The sequence below is a fragment of the Leptinotarsa decemlineata genome, unplaced genomic scaffold (genome assembly GCF_025532065.1).
Source record: "Leptinotarsa decemlineata unplaced genomic scaffold, Ldec_3_MD MMD2_tig00026340_RagTag_RagTag, whole genome shotgun sequence".
Classification (NCBI taxonomy): Eukaryota; Metazoa; Arthropoda; class Insecta; order Coleoptera; family Chrysomelidae; genus Leptinotarsa; species Leptinotarsa decemlineata.
The window spans coordinates 6308942-6328563 of NW_027412694.1; the positions used below are offsets into that span (position 1 = coordinate 6308942).

The 19622-nt window shown below is 32.1% G+C and overlaps 1 protein-coding gene across 2 annotated transcripts; it reads right to left on the reverse strand.

Annotated features, from left to right (window-relative positions):
* Window positions 1–552: 552 nt before the first annotated feature.
* Window positions 553–1819, reverse strand: Sgt1 (suppressor of G2 allele of skp1). Of its 2 annotated transcripts, none has more exons than XM_023168604.2 (6): window positions 1734–1819; window positions 1587–1676; window positions 1303–1524; window positions 1161–1251; window positions 912–1108; window positions 553–855 (listed from the first exon to the last, which is right to left on the reverse strand). In XM_023168604.2, the coding sequence occupies exons 2-6, from the start codon at window positions 1617–1619 to the stop codon at window positions 748–750; spliced, it is 651 nt and encodes a 216-aa protein (XP_023024372.1). In that variant the 5' UTR covers window positions 1620–1676; window positions 1734–1819; the 3' UTR covers window positions 553–747. The 2 variants fall into 2 exon arrangements, with proteins under 2 accessions (XP_023024372.1, XP_023024371.1); XM_023168603.2 differs by having other exon boundaries at window positions 1728–1818.
* Window positions 1820–19622: the final 17803 nt, after the last annotated feature.

Below are 19622 nucleotides of genomic sequence, written 5' to 3' on the forward strand. Positions count from 1 at the left end.
ATGATCGTTCTTGAAAAGTTGGGGAAAATGTGATGAAAATCATAAATATTTATTCCATCCTGATACTAATTCTAGAAATCATAGTTGTCATGTTGTATACCGTTAATTAAAGCCAATTTCTAGTTAAATCTACTCATAACAGCCAATGAGGAGACTGACAAGTTAGATGGCTTCCAACAAGTGAGAAAAGCAAGCAAGCAGAGGTGCTACTTGATGCGTATAGTAGTGGGAATGAAAATGCATGCATGCTTACCATGTACAGACAAGCGTGAACTAGCAGTTCGCTTAAACAGTCATTTGGTTAACCAACAATTGAATATTTGATGCATTACTTCACTTCAAAATATTGAGCACTTGCGTCAAGTTGTGTGAACATCTATTTATAATACGTCCTAAATCACTGAAACACTTTAGTATGTATCTTTGCAAACTGCTCAGAACTATTAAGATCATTAGAAATAAACTCCATAGTACTAGTTATTAAAACAATTTTTCTGAGACTTATCATTAAAAATTTTATCAGGCTGATGGTCTTGGAAGAAAAAACTTGAATCGTAGAACAATGAGTATTCAACATCCTTTAATTGATATTAAATGAAATTCCAATTGAAAAAATGCTCTAGTGGTATGAAAGTAAATTTTGAAAATATACTCAATCATCTAGAAAAAACATCTTAAACTAAGATTTCATACAAATGATAAAATGAATTTTCAAATGACCAATGTATCCACTTTTTTTAAAGTATTTCAGTCATTCCATTTTTTGAATTCCATGCCATCTGGTGGTTTGACTTGAACTTTTTCTTTGGATATTTCTGACCAATTAGTACTCAGAACTGTGCCACCACTTTCCATCTGGAAATTGAGACTCTTTAGCATGTTTTTAAAGATATGTATATGAGAGACCTTACATAACTTTTGTTCATTGCTCTTTTAACTTCATCGCTGCCTTTACCATATATTTCCTGGAACAATTTGTTTATTGCCTCTTCACCTTCAGGTTTTTCTTGAGCTTCTTGTTGTATGATCTCTTTTTCAACCACAGACCAATCTTTTCCCTTCTTTGAAGTTGGATATGATGGTGGTCTATCAGCTAGAGTCACAGGACCTAGAAATAAACGAATCTCAGACTTCTCCCAAAAAAAAGATTTAATAAATACCTGATGGAATAGTCTTAATAACTTCCCCTGATGGGTTTCCTTCAAGTTTTTCCCATCTAATGTCTTCAGATTTTTTTAATTTGATTTCCACCTGAAATCCATGAAATATAGACCCATTTCAAAATAAAATAAATAAACTCACTTTAGTTGATGATAATTTGTAGCTACATTGCTCTGGTATAATTATGTGCGACAGGTTGAAGCATAATTCACAATGTTCAAAATCAGGGTGTGAAAGAGCTACCATCACTTTATTATTATCAAAACTCACATTCAGATAGCTTTCCCGCATGTTTTTAACTAATACAGTGATAACCACAGCTGTTTCAGTCTGATACCAGTCATGTTTCACTTGTAGTTTGGGCTGAAGTGCAGAACACAATTATTATTTATAAAATACTATTAAATAAAATCACAACTCCTAACCTTATTCAGACTAGTGCTTGGTTCCTCAGCCATATTCGAGGCGAAAACGTAAGTCACAATTGAATAAGAACGGTTCTTAAAACATATCCCCTGAAATATTAAAATAAATAATGAAATTATTTAGTTCCATACACTACAAACTCAAACTTGTACTATTTTTGAAGTTTTCTGTGGTAATATTATGTTTATATTTTGTTATGTCATCTGTGAACATAATCCATCTCTCTCATTTCCTCAAATCATCTTGCCAAGTAAACTATCAGCGGCGGTCCCGTGAAAAGGGATTTCATTTCGCTTATAAATATGTTGAAAATATCACGATTCAATTATAAAAATGAAACTTATAATGAATAAATACATTCAGTCGAAAAGACATATATATTACTTGAGATGAATATTAACAAAAATGAAAATTTCATAATTTGGATTATTGATGTAATTGAGATGTATAAACCTGAGAAAAAGACTGAACCCCTGTTGATTTTAAAATGAATACTTTTATTTCAAATGAGAAAACGTTACAATCGTTTTAAATACGTTTCAATTTATTGTTTTGAAGTATTATGGTACTATTTAATTTAGAGATCTGAGACGAAATGCGTCTTCAAAAATGTGGTAACTATGCTTATTAGTTTAAATACACTTAATACAATAAAGATGTTTTGTTAATAATGTTAATCTTAATCTTAGGCAAGAAAACAATCAGTTTTTTTTTTAATTGATCCTGTTATCCGACCAACCTTTTTTCAGAAAAATTTTCTTACATCTTATATCAACAGTGTATCTTAATTTGTATCCACTTTTGTAATAACTCTGTGTATATTAATTGACCATTGAAGTTTTTCTAGGAAATATCTTATATTTTCAAGTATTCACAAGAAATTATTTATAATTATTATCACAAAAATTAATTACATTAAAACCCTTGGTTACCATACAAAAGTATATGTATAATATACAAGGTGTTTTCATAATTGAAAGTTGATACTGAAGGGCGATAATCCTTGGATGATTCTAAGAGAAATTCTTCATATGAACATAGGTCCGCAACCACTTCATTGCTGAGATACAGGATGTTGAAATTTAACAAAAAATCATTTCTCCTTTGATATCTTTGAAAACGCTTTGACTTCTTTTCAATTTTGATACATGCAAAGTACATGGTAAAGGTTCATCTGTGGCGTCCCTGTTAACATGCTCTGCCAGATTTTTCATCAAAATCGTTATACGCCACTGTGTTTTTTCCAAATAAATATTATTTTTGTAATTGCCTTCTATCTTCTCATAGAAATTGTCTCTCCTGCCTTTTTTCGCAAGGCGAATTGTTGTTAAGATAGAAAATAAAATGCATTCATTTGCTTGTCTGACACTCTTATATTAACGTACAGCCGTAGCTACTGAACCTAGAATCTTGAAATATGCAGAAATTTCCATCCCCAAAGAGAAAAATAGAGGTTCAAAGATTGTATTGAATTTCGTCTGTTTTGAAGTTGGAAACCTGGAGTTTTGGGTTAATAAAAAAATTTGTAAATATTTGTTTGAAATGGTCTGTCACGAAACTTAATGTGACAAACCAAATTCTACGCGGGCGAAGCCGTGGCCAACAGCTAGTAATTTATATTTTTACAGTATCTAATAAAATATGCCAACTGCACTAAGTAATGAATATCTTCGAGAATCGAATTACATTACCTATAAAGAAATTTCTCAAAACTAACAACCGTCAACGATATCTGCCCTCACGTGTCTGCCCGCGTTCGTGTGGCGTTCTCGGCGGTGGAGCTTCATTGCTTAAACTGCCCCTTTAACCCCGCGCATCGTACCCCGTCGTTATCGAGATAACTTTTAAACGATTTGTCCAAATTACTTAGTGTAGAAGACAAAGTTCATCTATATTAAATTCTTGAAACGACAATTGTACCAATTTTCATAAGAATTTGATAGATATTCTGAAATGGACATTGTGAAAAAAAATATCCAATTCAATTGTATTTATGGTTGAGTATTTTGCATATAGTGGCTACCACATAAGAGGTAGATATATGCAACACGGACTTTTATTTAGAACTATTTAGGATAAACAATCTTACGGTAAATTATCTCTGCTTCATGTAACTCCAACGGTATAAGCAGCGCACGCCAAAATAGCTCTCAGGGACCAAGAGTATTTCCGACTTACTCAATACTTATCGTAATATTATCACCAAAATAACACAAAACCTTTGTGAATTATACGCTTTTCTGATGTATAAGCTACATTTATGTAATGTTCAATCTAAATCTGTTCAGTCGTTTAGGCTTGAAAAAGCCACAAACATATATACATATGATGATTATGATTATAGAAGTATAAAATGGGCTACCGCACCTCTGTGTTCTTGTTCATTCGCCGACTCTTGTCTCGAAGCCAAACTAAATGTTTCAGACTGAAGATGAACGCTATTACAAGTACTGAGATTTTTTTTGTTTCTACCTCAGCTTTATATCTCAGGTTTATTCGTTATTTTTCTATTTCTGAGCTTTTTTTTTCATTTCCAAGTTTATCGAACTTTTACGGAAACGTTCAGTCCTTCTAGAAACTTTTGATCACACTTACGATTTTTGGTCATATGCCAAAGAAATTGGCTCTTTCTCAAGCTGGTTATTTGAAGTTTCCGGAATTTGGGAACGATTTTCATTGCCACATCCATTGTGCCAAATTTAATCCATCGTTATGCTTCGATTCCAACCGACACCGGGATTTATGTTGCTCCAAATCGTGATCACTTCAGCGTCACCAATTTTATTCTTTAAGAAGAATTGATCAACTCAAGCCAACCAATCCAATTTTAGAAATAACTTTATTGGCGTTTTACTTTTCATCAATTCAAAACTGACAATTCTTGTTTACAAAAAACAAAAATGAACACAAAGGATGATAAATATTGAGTTAAAATCCATAAGTATATACTGGACTGAATTTATCTCACAACTGAAAACTCATCATCATACCTTGTGAAGAGTCCCACCAAAAGTGCTGTTCAAAGAATATTTGTTTAAAACTATACTGCCATATTGCCGGGTGAATGAATTTTAATAAATTATAGATATATCAAAGTCTAAGATGAAAATTATATTATAACAAATAAAATATATTTGTGAACGTGTACCAATAGGGTTGTAGTAAAATATGTTAATGGATGATTAATTAAAATTATAAAAATAATTACTTTTTCGAATTGACTGCCTTGGTTGCTAAACGATTCATATTCCAATCGAAAGTATGCAACATACGCAATATGCAGTTGATCGGTAGCTTACCTTTTTCTGTTCCCTATTACCTGGTATAATATATATATATATATATATATATATATATATATATATATATATATATATATATATATATATATATATATATATATATACGACGGACTGTGGCTGCTCATCGTTTTGAGGTTCAATTCAGTACACCTCGAACTTCACTGTTCAAGAACTCTTTCATTTGGAAAACCGCGTTAATGTGGAATAAAATTCCTGAGAACGTTTGTCCAAATGAATTTTATCTCCCAGCCATTCAAATCCAAAGTGAATTGCTACTTTCGCACAGGCACTGCTCTTAGAGCGCCTTGTGGATTTTTCTGTATAGCTTGTGTTTCGTCCTTAAAAAAAACACATTTGAAAAAACTACACTGAGAATCATAATGCATTTGTAAAAAATATTGATGAAAGTACATAATCAATTTCGCTTTTGATTGCTCTCATAAAAAAATTCAAAAAGCTATTCATAAGAAAATACTCGAATAACTTGTTAATCAAAGTTCATTTAATACATATTTTGATTACGTTCCAAAACTATTCTAATAATGCTTTTTTCCTCTTCTATACCACGATTAGAAAGCATGCGCATTCTCTCATATTTTACAAATAAATTGTGCGCATGCCTGCATGCCTACTCAATTTTTTAAACTTCAAAGCCTACACTAGACCCTATACTACTCTATCCGTAATAAAATTACCTACATTTTAATAAATATATTAATCAAATAGTCAACAGATGAGTGCAATTACTAATATTAATTTACCTGTTTATACAAGTAATAGGGAACAGAAAAGGGAAGCTACCATTGAACTGCATATTGCATATGTTGTGTACTTTCGATTAGACTATGAATCGTTTGGCAACCAAAAGTGAAATTTGAAAAAAAAATATTTTTTATAATTTCAATTATTCATTACCCTTATTTTTTACTACAACCCTATTGGCATACGTTAACAGACATATTAATTTGTTAAAATATAATTTTCACCTGGTAATCAAATTGGTAAAGGTCGATCTTACTTGGGATCCATACTTGGGATTATTACTTGTGATAAAATGTACTAAAATGCAATGTGCCACCATGTTAATGTCTTTAATAATTCTCAAAAATAAAAAATATATCAGAAATCTAAAGTACAGATACTGATTCCCCTTTTATAGAACGTCACTGGTAAACAAAACATGACAGTGACATTTGTCACTGTCAAGAAGCCAATTTCTGGAATGACAGTCCACAGCCAATCAAAAATAAGAGAAAACAATAGGCTTTTTCATCCCAATTTTTTGTGTGCGCATGCGTCAGTATTAGCCATCTTTCGTACTGTTTTTTGTAAACAACCATGATAAAGAGCCCGCAACCCATGTTTCAAAAACTAAAATGTAAATTGAAGTTTATTAATTGTGAAAAAGTGAAAAAAAAGTAGTAAATCAAAATAATCAGAAAAAATTTTTTATACTCCATTATAATTATGGTATCTGTACGAAAAGGAACAACAAAACAGTGTTGTTATGGAGTATGTAAAAGCGATACAGGATACAAATCATTCGAAACCAACACATACTATTTTATAAATCCCAAAGCCTTGTCTTGAATATCGCAAAAAAATAATAAAATCGTCAAGCAAATTACATATTAAAGCATGTGCAAAATGTGAATTACGGGGGAAAAATGTGTCAGGAGTGACGGAGGTTTTAAATTTATCGATGATGTTACCAAGGATACTTAATTTGCTAACTACATTCCATTGGAGAAAGTGGTCCAACTGAACAAAACCCTGATCCTTTAAGCTATCAGGAATTTCAACATAGATGCAATATTCCTTATTGCATTTTTGACTGTAAATTTCATACATATTATGTTGTATTAAATATTTCCCTATAATAAAAATTACTAAACATATTCAATTCAGTATGTTTATATTTGTCTAATTAATAATGTCATATGAACAGCCTCAAAATATTAATGGCTTGATTTATTTATTAGTTCCATAAGTAATACTCTTGTCAACTGAAATATATTTTCAATTACATCAAATAAATTGACCTTATTAATAAGAATAAAACTGTAAATAGTATTTTTTTTCTATATGTTATTAGATAGTAAACAAATGCTGATACCTAACCTCTCAATCAGCTCACTTTTTTTCCGTTTTGCGGACGCCCATGACGTTTTAACCACCTTTTTAATTGTTCACAATTATGAGCCTCAACCGAATTATAAGCAAGTGAAACAACATCAATGGCTTTTTCCAATAATTTATTTGTTTGTAGAGATATTCCTTGCCCAGCCATTGTTGATTAAAACAGTACGAATGTTTTGAATTACCGCCATTTCAATATGACAGCTACGCTTGCGCTCGTCTTATGATGAAAAAGCCTATTGATCCATTGCTATTTTAGAGAACAGATTTGTTTGTTTATTTCTCTATCTGTAACTGTACCACAGAATATCGGGACTAAAATTTGTACATGCCAAATCGTGCCTACAATACCCATTTAAACAAAAAAAAAACATTAACAACATAATTTAATAACAAAAACAAACATACACAAAGTTTTATAAATCATTTTCTGTCCTTTTCCTCATTTCAGCATTAAGGTCCATCTCTCTCCTGTCTCTGGGGTTATGGGGTTTAATAAAATAACCTCCAAAATGTAAAATCGCTGAAGCACTTACTAGCATTCCAACTAGTAAAGTCTTCTTCGAAAATTGAAGTGCCATTGTACACGAGTTTTTACTCAAATATAATAATTTATTCACGACTTTTGGTTAATATAGAACAAATTATTTATCATACATCACGTATAAATTTACAATATTTACATCCGTGAATCTGGGAAGACTAACCAGCGTTGCCACTTGCCGCGAGGCTGGGTCAAAATAATCATGGATAGAGTTAAGCTGAATTCTCACATCTGCGTCATCCGATGATCCAAAAGTTTGATGCAAATACAAAAAGAAATACAGAAAATATCCATAGGGATATTTCAACTCATTTTCAATGATGGAAGGTGATAATAAATTTGTAATTAAATTGGCCAATACTTGAACATATTTTAGTATTTTTTCATTACACTTGTTATTTTCAAGAGGGTGCATCTGCATCTACATATATTATTAACCAATATAAAATATAGAACTATACATGCATAGCATGTGGATAACAGAGTTGCGAAAACATTACGCTTTCGTTACCAGATATTACTTGATTTTATAATCATAGTATCAAATAATATTGAGTACTTTCCATTTTGACTTTTGTATTAACAATAATTCTATTTTTTTTTATTTTCTAATACATTTTTTTATAATAAGGAAGAATATTTGGTACTTTAATTTTTTTTTTCCACATAGTTGCTAATTCCAAATATTTTTCATTTCATATTTAGAAGAAACAATACGCAACTTCCGAAAACTTTTGTTTATTATGACTCCGTTCGTCGAGCTGAATCAGAAAATACATATGGTTCAAAAGTTTTCATCTGTGGTTTCTCCATCTCTGATTTTTTTGAAAATTGTTCATCTCTCAGTATTGTTCAAAAGATGCCTTCATGATTTTTTTCAATTTTTTTGTATCGACTCGTTTTCGAGATATCGATTTTTGAGAAAATTCGAGATGTTTTTCGTCAAACGTCCATAACTCTGTGAAAAATACACCACATTGGACATTTCTACGCATTTGTTATAAAATATGTCAACTTTTTTTTTAATCTTCAGAATTGAGTATAAGTTGTTGATTTGCAAAAAACATCTACTAAACTCAAAAAATGTTCACTTGTTCAACGACGCGACGGGTGAAGACGTGCAATCGCTCAACGATGAGAGATGCAAGACTAGAGGGCCTGTACATGCTCAGTGTTCACAGAAACAGAGTTGAGTGGGATACTGAATTTATTGACAAGGTGATGAACAAATTTGGACACCACGCCTTCAGGTATTCAAATCGTAACTCAATACACTAATGAATTTCTTTTTGCCTTTGACTTCGTTGATTTCTCATGAATATTATATAGCCTATGTCACTCGCACGGTCTTCACGAATCTAATACGACAAGTCGTTTGCTAAAATCAGACGAGCTGTTAGGGCCGTAGCACGTACTATCACGTACTATCGAAATGCCAATAAATACATGCATACATACAAACATACATACATATATACATACACCCAAAAAGCATTACCCCTGCTGGTTCAGTCGGGTAAAAAATATGTAATTTTTTCTATGTACTTTCTTTCCGCTGCCGGCTCCCATGGCTTGAGGAAACTATTGAAAAAAACACGTGTTGGGTTTTATGAACTATTTAGTGAACATTTTACAATGAAATGTTATTTGAATAAAAGTATAGTTTTATTACAAATATGATGTCCAAGGTTGACAGTTTCCCGATTGGTAGATTAAGTGAAATTATTGTTGGTGGTAAAAAACTGCCTGAATTGCTGACATGTTTTCCGATGATGGAAACAGTTGAAATACTTTTAACTTCATCCGATGAATTTACTCACGAAACACAAACATACAAAAGATTTCACTATTTTCTGACTAGAATTTATGGGTAGGTATTCCATTTGTTTTCATAGTAAGTAGATATTATTTTATATAAAGAAAGTATTGTTATGACCCTTAGCAATAAATCAGATGAGGTGAGCCACGTTGTAACTCAGTCTATTGGCCGCATCACTGTATACACGCGAACTTTATTTATTAACGGACTTTAGCATAGATATTCTTTCACTCAACCAAGCACACAATCAGTTGACAAATGTGTTTGACAATATTTGTATCGTATAACATATGTTATATTAGAAAAATCAATGCACCCTTTGTCCAAGGATTGCACCATAATAAACAAACATTGCATCAGCCACTACGCAGTTACCCAGGAAATGACTCAGCATATTCAGCACATTTCCAAGGTTTTTCTAGAACATTCGAAGAAACGCATATCTACATCAGCAGTTCCTGATCCTATAAATATGGGAAAACAAGAGGACGCCTCATTCTTGAATCACTTCGCGACTATCCAAGTTCGTCGATTTCTTGAATCATATTTTTGTATTATTTAATACTTTATTGTAAATATTATATTCAATAAAGTTTATTTTTAAAAATATAAATTCAGTGTGAACCACATAACAAATTGGCGCAGTCGTACGGATCTTGAGAAATGCTGACATCCAAACAGCGGTAGTCTCCAGACTTTCGACAAGAAGAAGAACAAGCACCAACCCCAGTGGACAGGACGGTCTCTTCAGCAACAAGAAACCCGCATAAGTCGTCGCCGTTGCCCATCCGTTGTGAAGAAATCACTCCAGGAAACACGCGTAAGTCGTCGAACGCTGCTCATCTTGCTGTAGCCAGAGCTCATGAAGTAGGATTTCATCCCGCCACACCAAGCAACCAGAAGCCACAACGAAAAAGAAAAACAAAGAAGAATAGAATAAGAAACTAGGATAAGAAAAAACGTGAGTACACTTTGAATTATCATCACAATTGAGTTGAAATTTTGATTAACCCTTGTTCAAATTTTGAATAATAATTTAAAAATGGCTGAAAATGATCCAATTGAACCCTACAAACTTTCTGAAATATTTTCAATTGTTCCCGAATACGATGGTGATTCAATTTCGCTAGGAAATTTCATAAATGCTTGCGATCATGCCGAACGCATGGCCGTAGACCAACAAAAAACTTTACTCACAATACATATTAGAAATAAATTAAGAGGAAAAGCTGCTCAATTGATAAATTCCAGAAACCCAGGAACTTATCAAGAGATCAGAGGTTTATTAAATTCTCACTTTGGTGATACGCGAGATCTAACGTCACTAATTCAAGATCTACAGAGAATAAAACAAGGAAATGGAGAAAATGCACTGACATTTTTCTCAAGATTACAAAGTCACAATGCAAAAATGTTATCTTGCATACAAGCTTCAAACTTGACTCACGAACAAAAATTAGCACAATCAGTACTAATCGAGTCAATGATATTAAATACTTTATTGACAGGACTAGAACCCAAACTAGGTCACATACTACGAGCAAGTAATCCAACAACGATGTTAGAAGCATCAATTAGAATAAAACGTGAGATACAGCTCTCATACTTTGAAAATCAAAGATTAAATACACGTTTACCCCCAAATCAAAGTCAGAACAAGACAAGACAAATGGCAAACACCCAAAATAATTTCCAAAGAAATTATATGCAAAGCCAAAATCCAATAAGACCCATTGGAAATCAAAGTCAAAGCTTTCAACAAGGTTTTCAAAGACCACAAAACTACCAACAATCATATATTCCAAGACCCAACTTTCCAGTACAACAACGTACACAACCTAATCAAACAAACCAATTCAGACAACAGAATTACGGTCAATCACAAAATAGGCCCACAGTAATTCAGAAAAATCCAACAAATAATAACATGAGAACCCATTATCTTGATTACAATGATTATAATTATGATAATGAGTATGATCAAAATGAATACTTTTATAATGACAACCAAGAAGAATATAGTTCGGAAAATAATTCATTTTATGATGAAAACAATTACTTTCAAAATCAATACGAAGAAGAACAATTCTATGAGGATTTTCACAATACCCTGTCTTTAGACAACCCTCCTATAGCCAACTCTCATATAGAGAACCCATGTATACGAACTACCAACAGTCATTCAGACAATATCAAGCCCCAATTACGACAAACCCAGTATACAGACAAGTTATTAATAGACCCATCATGCGTAGCACAGCCGATAACCGAGAAATTTGCGGCAGTCATCAAAACGAATATCAGTCCCGTTCGAACAATGAACAAAGAACAATTATTCGTATAAGTCCGATCCTAAGCAATCTTTATTATATAAACAGTCTAAGCAACTTTAAAATACTAATTGATACCGGAGCAGGAATATCAATTTTCAAAAAGAAAACTGTAAAAAATTATTCAAAACGATTTAAAGAAAATATTCAAATAACAGGAGTAACTGAAGGAAAAGTAACAATTAATGAATCTGTATTATTACCATTTGGAAAAAATAGAGTTGAACACAAAGTTTATATTCACGATTTAGATATCGATTTTGACGGAATTTTAGGATGTGATTTTTTGGAACATTTCGAAGGAGTAGTAGATATAAAAGAACAACAATTAAAATTAAATTATGGCACAATCCCGCTAATAAAAGCAACAGAAATGATTGATGACCAAAAACCGGAAGAGAAACAAAATCAAAATAAAGTCACTCTCAATCCTGAAACATCAATGGCTGAAATAAATGACATTTTTGAGTATGACCCTGATAATTATTTTTTCGAAAGTAAATACGACTATTATAAATACTTAGAAGATGAAATTCCCATCAATAATATAAAAATCGAACCAAGAGTAGAAAAAGTTTTTAAATTAAAATCAAAACTTAGAAATACAGAAGCTATACTGTTAGCTGCTGAAAAAGAAAAAGTAAGACTTCCAAATGCACTTGTAAAAATAAATGAAAAAGGAGAATTTTTAGTAACAGTTGTAAATGGAAACGCAATTGAAAAATCCATTGATTTCCCAGACTTACAATTTGAAAAATTTAATGAAAATGAAATTCAAAATGATTTTAGTGAAATTTTTCCAAATCGTTCAACAGAAATAAAAAGTTTGCTTCGTTTAGAACATTTGAATGAAGAAGAAAAAGAATTAATTGAGAACCTTTGTTTAGAATTCTCAGACATATTCTATATAGAAGGAGATCCTTTAACATTCACGAGTGAAATAAAACATTCTGTAAAACTAAAAGAGAATGCTCAACCCATCTCAACAAAATCTTATAGGTATCCACACATTCATAAAAATGAAGTGAAAACTCAAATTTCAAAACTATTAGAACAAAACATAATACGACCATCAGTCTCACCTTGGTCAGCCCCAGTTTGGATAGTACCCAAAAAACTTGACGCATCTGGAAAACAGAAATGGCGCGTTGTAATTGATTACAGGAAATTGAATGAAATCACAGTAGACGATAAATATCCTCTACCTAATATCTCAGACCTTTTAGATCAATTAGGAAAGTGTCAATACTTTACAACACTTGACTTAGCATCAGGATTCCACCAAATTGAAATGGATCCTAAAGACATAGAAAAAACTGCATTTTCTGTAGAAAATGGCCTCTACGAATTTCTGAGAATGCCATTCGGGATGAAAAACTCACCCTCCACCCTTCAACGAATTTTAGACCATATATTAACTGGACTTAGAAACGAAAGATGTCTAGTCTACATGGACGACATAATAATTTATTCCCCAACAATTGACGACCACTTGCAAAATTTAAAACTAGTATTCAAACGCTTAAGAAAAGCTAATTTAAAAATACAACCCGACAAATGCGAATTTTTAAGACAAGAAATTGCATACTTAGGACACCTTATAACCAAAAATGGAGTAAAACCAAACCCAGAAAAGGTGAATTGCATAATAGACTTTCCAGAGCCTATAAACGTTAAAGAAATAAAACAATTTTTAGGTTTAGCAGGTTATTACCGAAAATTTATCCCAAATTTTTCCAAAATATCTAAACCAATGACACATTTATTACAAAAAGATGTGAAATTTAATTTCGACAATGAATGTAAAATTGCATTTCAAGAATTGAAAAAAGCATTAACGTCAACCCCAATTCTAATATATCCTAATTTTGACGAACCCTTTATTTTAACAACAGACGCATCTTCCTTTGCAATAGGAGCAGTATTATCTCAAGGACCCATAGGAAAAGATTTACCTATAGCCTATGCATCTAGAACATTATGTCCAGCCGAGACAAAATACTCTACCATAGAAAGAGAATTACTAGCTATGGTATGGGCAGTTAAACATTTTCGTCCCTACCTTTATGGAAGAAAATTTAATTTTATAGTAGACCATCGCCCTTTAACGTGGTTATTTTCAATCAAAGACCCTGGCAGCCGATTAGCCAGATGGCGATTAAAATTAGAAGAATACCAATTCAATGTAATATATAGACCCGGAAAAATACATAAAAACGCAGACGCTTTGTCTAGAATTAAAGTAAATTATTTCAAAGAATGCGCAAAATTTCATTCAAAAATTTTCGCAATTGAAAATGAAGCAATCGAAAATGAAAATCAAAATGAAAATGAAGAAATTTCAGATACTGAAACTGAAATAGGTCAAGAAACAATTTTTGAAGAATTGAAAAACTTTACAAAACTTTACGAATCAAAATCACTAATTGACTATTCTAAATTCATTTTTACCAATGACCAATTTTTAGACAAAAAACATAAAGATATAATTGTCTTTCTGCAAAGAAACAAACTTACAGAAATTCATGACAAAATACTCGAAGACATTTTTGAAGAATATCCCGATTTCTTCTATAACAAAATCAACGTTGTATCCAGCAAAACGGTGAAAGATCGAAAATATTACTTGATCCCATTACCTTTTGATCATGACGGAGCAATAGAATACTTGTTTAGCTCCCTATACAAAGACCAAAATTTATTTGTACCAAACAAAGTATACCAACTCGAAACAAATGTAGGATTCCCAATACAAGAAATGTTATCCTATATTTTAGCTGACAAAGATGACATAAAATTCCAAATATGTCAAAACATTGTAACGACCCCTGACAAAGATCAGATTCCAATAATATTAGACCAGTTTCATAACGGTAAAAACAATTTACACCGTGGAATAAATGAAACTTTACGAAGAATAAAGCAAAAATACAACTGGAACGGTATAACAAAAGATGTTGAAAATTTTATTAAAGCCTGTGAGGTATGTCAAAAAACAAAAATCTGCAGGAAAAACTTAGAAAATCCGTTAGTAATCACGGAAACTCCAAAAACAGCTTTTGAAAGAATAAATATAGATATTTTAGAAATTCCAACAAAGAATTATCTCCTTACAATTAGAGATGAACTTACAAAATTCACTCAAGCATACCCTATATCTGATAAAACAGCGAAATCAGTCGTAAACACATTATTACTATATTTCCAACATTATGGAACACCATTAAGAATCCATGCCGATTCAGGAAAAGAATTCAACAATTACCTACTAAAAGACATATGTTTACTCTATAATATTAAATTAACATTTTCTAGTGTTGACCATCCACAATCAAATGGTTCACTTGAAAGATTCCATGCCACCCTAATGGAAATGATAAGAGTAAATCTAGCAGAAAACCCCAAAGACCACCCATTTTCTATTATACCCTATGCTGTTATATGCTATAACAACAGTATTAATAAAACCCACGGATTTAGTCCTTACGAATTAATATTCGGACACACATCCGGTAGACCCCCAGAAACTTTATATAATCAAAAAGACCTTATGACGAAGTATGTCAGAGATCTTAACAATCGTATGGAATATTATTACAAAGTAGCACGCACAAACACTGAACGAAAGAAAGAAAAAGCTAAAGTAAGATTTGATAGTAACTTACATCATGAACCAAAAACGTACAATATAGGTGACAAAGTATATGTAAAAGAGTCCCAAATCAAAAATAAGTTAGAAAATAAATTCAATGGACCTTTTGAAGTAATAGAAATTTTCAAAAACTCAGCATTACTGAGAAATCCTGAAACTAACCAAACAACAAAAGTCAATTTCGATAGACTGAAACCAAGTTTTGTTTCAGATCAAGAATGATTCTTCTACTGGCACTAACGATTCAAATAATCAACGCCCAGTATATGCTAGTACCTGTGAACAACACTATAGGTATTTATTACCATGAAACCGGAAGCATGAAAATATCAAATGAAAAATGGACTTTATTAGTTGTAAAAGACATGGCACCTGTAAAACAAGCCATTGCCCATAATCGAAACATTCTAAGTAATCTCATTCACCTACTTGAAACAAACAATTTAAGAATGAAAACTTTCAGTTCAGAGATAAGCACACATATTAGCCTTTTAAATAAAGTAGCTGATTCAGTAGAATTGAAATATGAAGAGACGCAAATAGACGCGAATGATTACAATAAGAATAATAAGCGATACAAACGAGGACTTTTAAATGGAATAGGTTCCGTATGGAAAGCAATAACCGGCAACCTTGACGCCAGTGACGGCGAATATTTTAATGAATGTATTAACAAGATTTATAAAGATGAACACCAAATTGAAAATTTATTAAAAAACCAAATCTCAGTCACAACCTCTGTAATTAAAGAATTTAATACTACAATACGACAATTACAGGTTGATGAACAAGCATTTAATGAAGATATAATTCAAATTGAAGCATGGATATATACGCTATCCGACAGAGTATCTTTAATAAACGCAAGGTTGAAAGCCATCCAAATTTGCGAACAACTTTTAGAAAGTTATGTATTTCTAGAAGATTATTTAAATGATATGCTGAACGCAATTACTTTTGCCAGACTTCATATCATTCACACATCAATCATAAAGCCAAACGATTTAGTTTCGTCCCTTCAGGAAATTGCTCAAACACTACAAAGAAACAATTTACCTTTACCAACAAGACTTTCTTCAATATCAAAATATCTTGACATAATTGAATTACAAGCCTTTCAAGCAGATTCAAGACTTGTCTTTATTTTAAAAATACCACTAGTAGAACCTGAATTATATACTGTCTATAGATTGTACCCCATTCCAATTTTGGACAATCGAACAGGGTTACATCACATTTTACCCACAAATAAGAAATTTATAGCAAAAGATGATGATTCAATGCTGTATGCTGCATTTGAAAATCTAAATTCATGTAAAAACTTAAACTATAATATTGATATATGTCAAAATGTAATTTCGTACCCAATTGATAGTAACGCAATGTGCGAAGCTCAAATTTTGAGACCACTTTCAGAACTTCCTAGAATGTGTTCAATTTCACTTTTATTTGCAAAAGATTACAATGTCTATGAAATACAAAGTAATACTTGGCTAATTGCATTATCAGATCCCTTAGCTGTAACAATAAATTGTCAAAAACGTGAGGTTGAAACACGAATTATAAAAACCAATTCAATCTTGAAACTTCAAGATAATTGTAATGCTTTCATTGGAAACACAAGAGTGTATTCAAAAATACCTGCAAATGAACAAAATGTAACTTATAAAAGTCATCCAATTTTAATACCATATCAATGTTGTAAGGATGTACCAGAAAAAGAAAGTTTACCACACTTAAAACCTTTGAAATTGAGTAAATTGAATGTAGACAATCTCAATATTGCTCAACATAAATTAGATCAATATTCAGATCAGCTGGACCAAATTATAAATGAACCATTCGTAAACCGACATGTTTCATGGTTTACTATTTTCACAATTGTAATAATTGTAATAATAATAGTACTTTACATATTTTGTAAATGTAGAAAAAGACGTTCTATGCAAATTGGTATAATGACATCAAGCAATGATGATCAACCACCTGGACCCAGAAGAACTTTCGCTTCATTACGAAGACTACTCCCAGTTCCAGGAAGAAGACCCAGTATCCACCTAGAGGAACCCATTGAGGAAGAAATTGAGTTAAGCTCAAATAAAACATTTGCTTGACTGAAAGTTGCAGCACCGCATCAACTTTCTTTTCAAGGGGGAAGTTGTTATATTAGAAAAATCAATGCACCCTTTGTCCAAGGATTGCACCATAATAAACAAACATTGCATCAGCCACTACGCAGTTACCCAGGAAATGACTCAGCATATTCAGCACATTTCCAAGGTTTTTCTAGAACATTCGAAGAAACGCATATCTACATCAGCAGTTCCTGATCCTATAAATATGGGAAAACAAGAGGACGCCTCATTCTTGAATCACTTCGCGACTATCCAAGTTCGTCGATTTCTTGAATCATATTTTTGTATTATTTAATACTTTATTGTAAATATTATATTCAATAAAGTTTATTTTTAAAAATATAAATTCAGTGTGAACCACATAACACATATTATCATACAAAAAAAAAGAGAACAATAGGTACAGACATAGCATATCGTTTCAATTTTTTTCTTTCACTGTCTACTGGAAATGATTTCTTTGTTTTCATTTCCAGATGGAAATTATGATTTGATTTTTCTATAATCAAAGTACATATTGTGACTAGAGTTGCTGCCTGGTGAGAAAATTAGCGTTCATATAATTGTAAAGAATGTTTGGAAATTGTGAGAAAATGGACAATGAGATGGATGTTTCTGTCATGTATGAGGTTTTTGCGTACAAATGTATCCATCAGACATGAATGATTCAGACATTTTCAACGAAATCTGTCGATTTATTGGTTCAGAGAGAAAACTGAAAATGGTAAATGGATTGTATCATTGCTCAAGTACGACCCTTCTCGGGCCCACAAAATCTCATCTAAGCTACGTGTTATTGATTATGAGAATGTAATTCATCGTTATTCAGATGAAGAATTCAAAAGTCATTTCAGGTATATGATTTTCTATCACAAATAACACTGTAGATTTTGAAAATGTCATGTCTAATCGCACACCTTGATTATAATCTAAACTTATGCTACTCCTAAATTTCTTGTTGATATCTTCAAGCTTTCAATGTCATATTTCAAAAACAATTTCAAAAATTGCTCCAAAATATTCTCATCGTCCACTTATCATCTCTTCATATGGGTCGTTGTGAACTTGTCGTGAGCGAAAATAATGACGTCATGAGTGAAGTTTTTGTCTCGAACTTAACGACCGCGGTCGTTATTTGGAACGGTTAAAGGGGTACATTGATCGTTATGAGCGCTTAGTTGAACGCACGGATCGATTCATATAGATGTAAGTACATATTTGTAAATGTCACCGTTTTTTCCCTATTCTGTAATTGGGTTCATCCTGCAGAATAGTGTATGAAATAAATAAATAAACTATGGTTTGTTATTTTGGAACCCTTAAAAAAGTTATATGAAAAGAATATAAAAATAATGGAAAAATACTTGTTTCGTGGTTAACGAACACCCAGACAATATTTAGAAAAAAAATGCTAGGTAGATGTCAAACGTTGACTTAACCTGAAAAATATTTGAAATAGACGACAAAAGCTGCGCAAACGCCTAGACCTTTCGAGGCCGGTTTTGTGTGACTGCGACAGATATGATGTTGGCTTGACTTTGTTAACATAACTCTTAAGGCAATGGCCCTACATAGTACAGTCATAGTATTCCATAGTGTGATTATGTGACATTGTTGCCAGAATGCGGGATTTTTCAGGAATTTCAGGTTTTTGTTTTCGAGTTTTTTGTGTGCGTTCTCGTCTCCAAGCAAGTATTTTATAATAATTTTCTATTCAATAATATATGAAAAAAAATCTTCCACTTGAAAATTATTTTAGAGAATTGTTTTATTCAGATTCTTTCAAGACAAAAGAGGAGTTGAGGGTTGAGTGCCCTGAAGTAGGAGCTTCCCCCCTCATTTGTTAGCGAGGAGAACCTACTACCCCACTGCTTCCACCCCCGCTCGGTCCTCAACTTACTGCTGGGTACTTCAGCAAGATTGACATTTATCCTCATTTTCGTAGAAAGTCAGCCTTCAGGTGCTTTTACCTTCTTATCGAATTATTATTTTATCTCTCTATTCCTAACTGAATTTAAGCATGGGGGCCCCCAAAAACTAACCGGCGGCTTCACTTTTAATGTCGGGCGTTTTGGTTGGTTGGTGAACAACCAAGGAAAAAACACTTAATTAAA

Coding starts and splice junctions, on each gene's coding strand:
- Sgt1 (XM_023168604.2), bottom strand. CDS start 1,619: ATGGCTGAGGAACCAAGCACTAGTCTGAATAAG. Junction 1,109..1,160: donor TATTAAGACTATTCCATCAG/GTATTTATTAAA, acceptor GTTTATTTCTAG/GTCCTGTGACTCTAGCTGAT. Junction 856..911: donor GAGCAATGAACAAAAGTTAT/GTAAGGTCTCTC, acceptor CTCAATTTCCAG/ATGGAAAGTGGTGGCACAGT.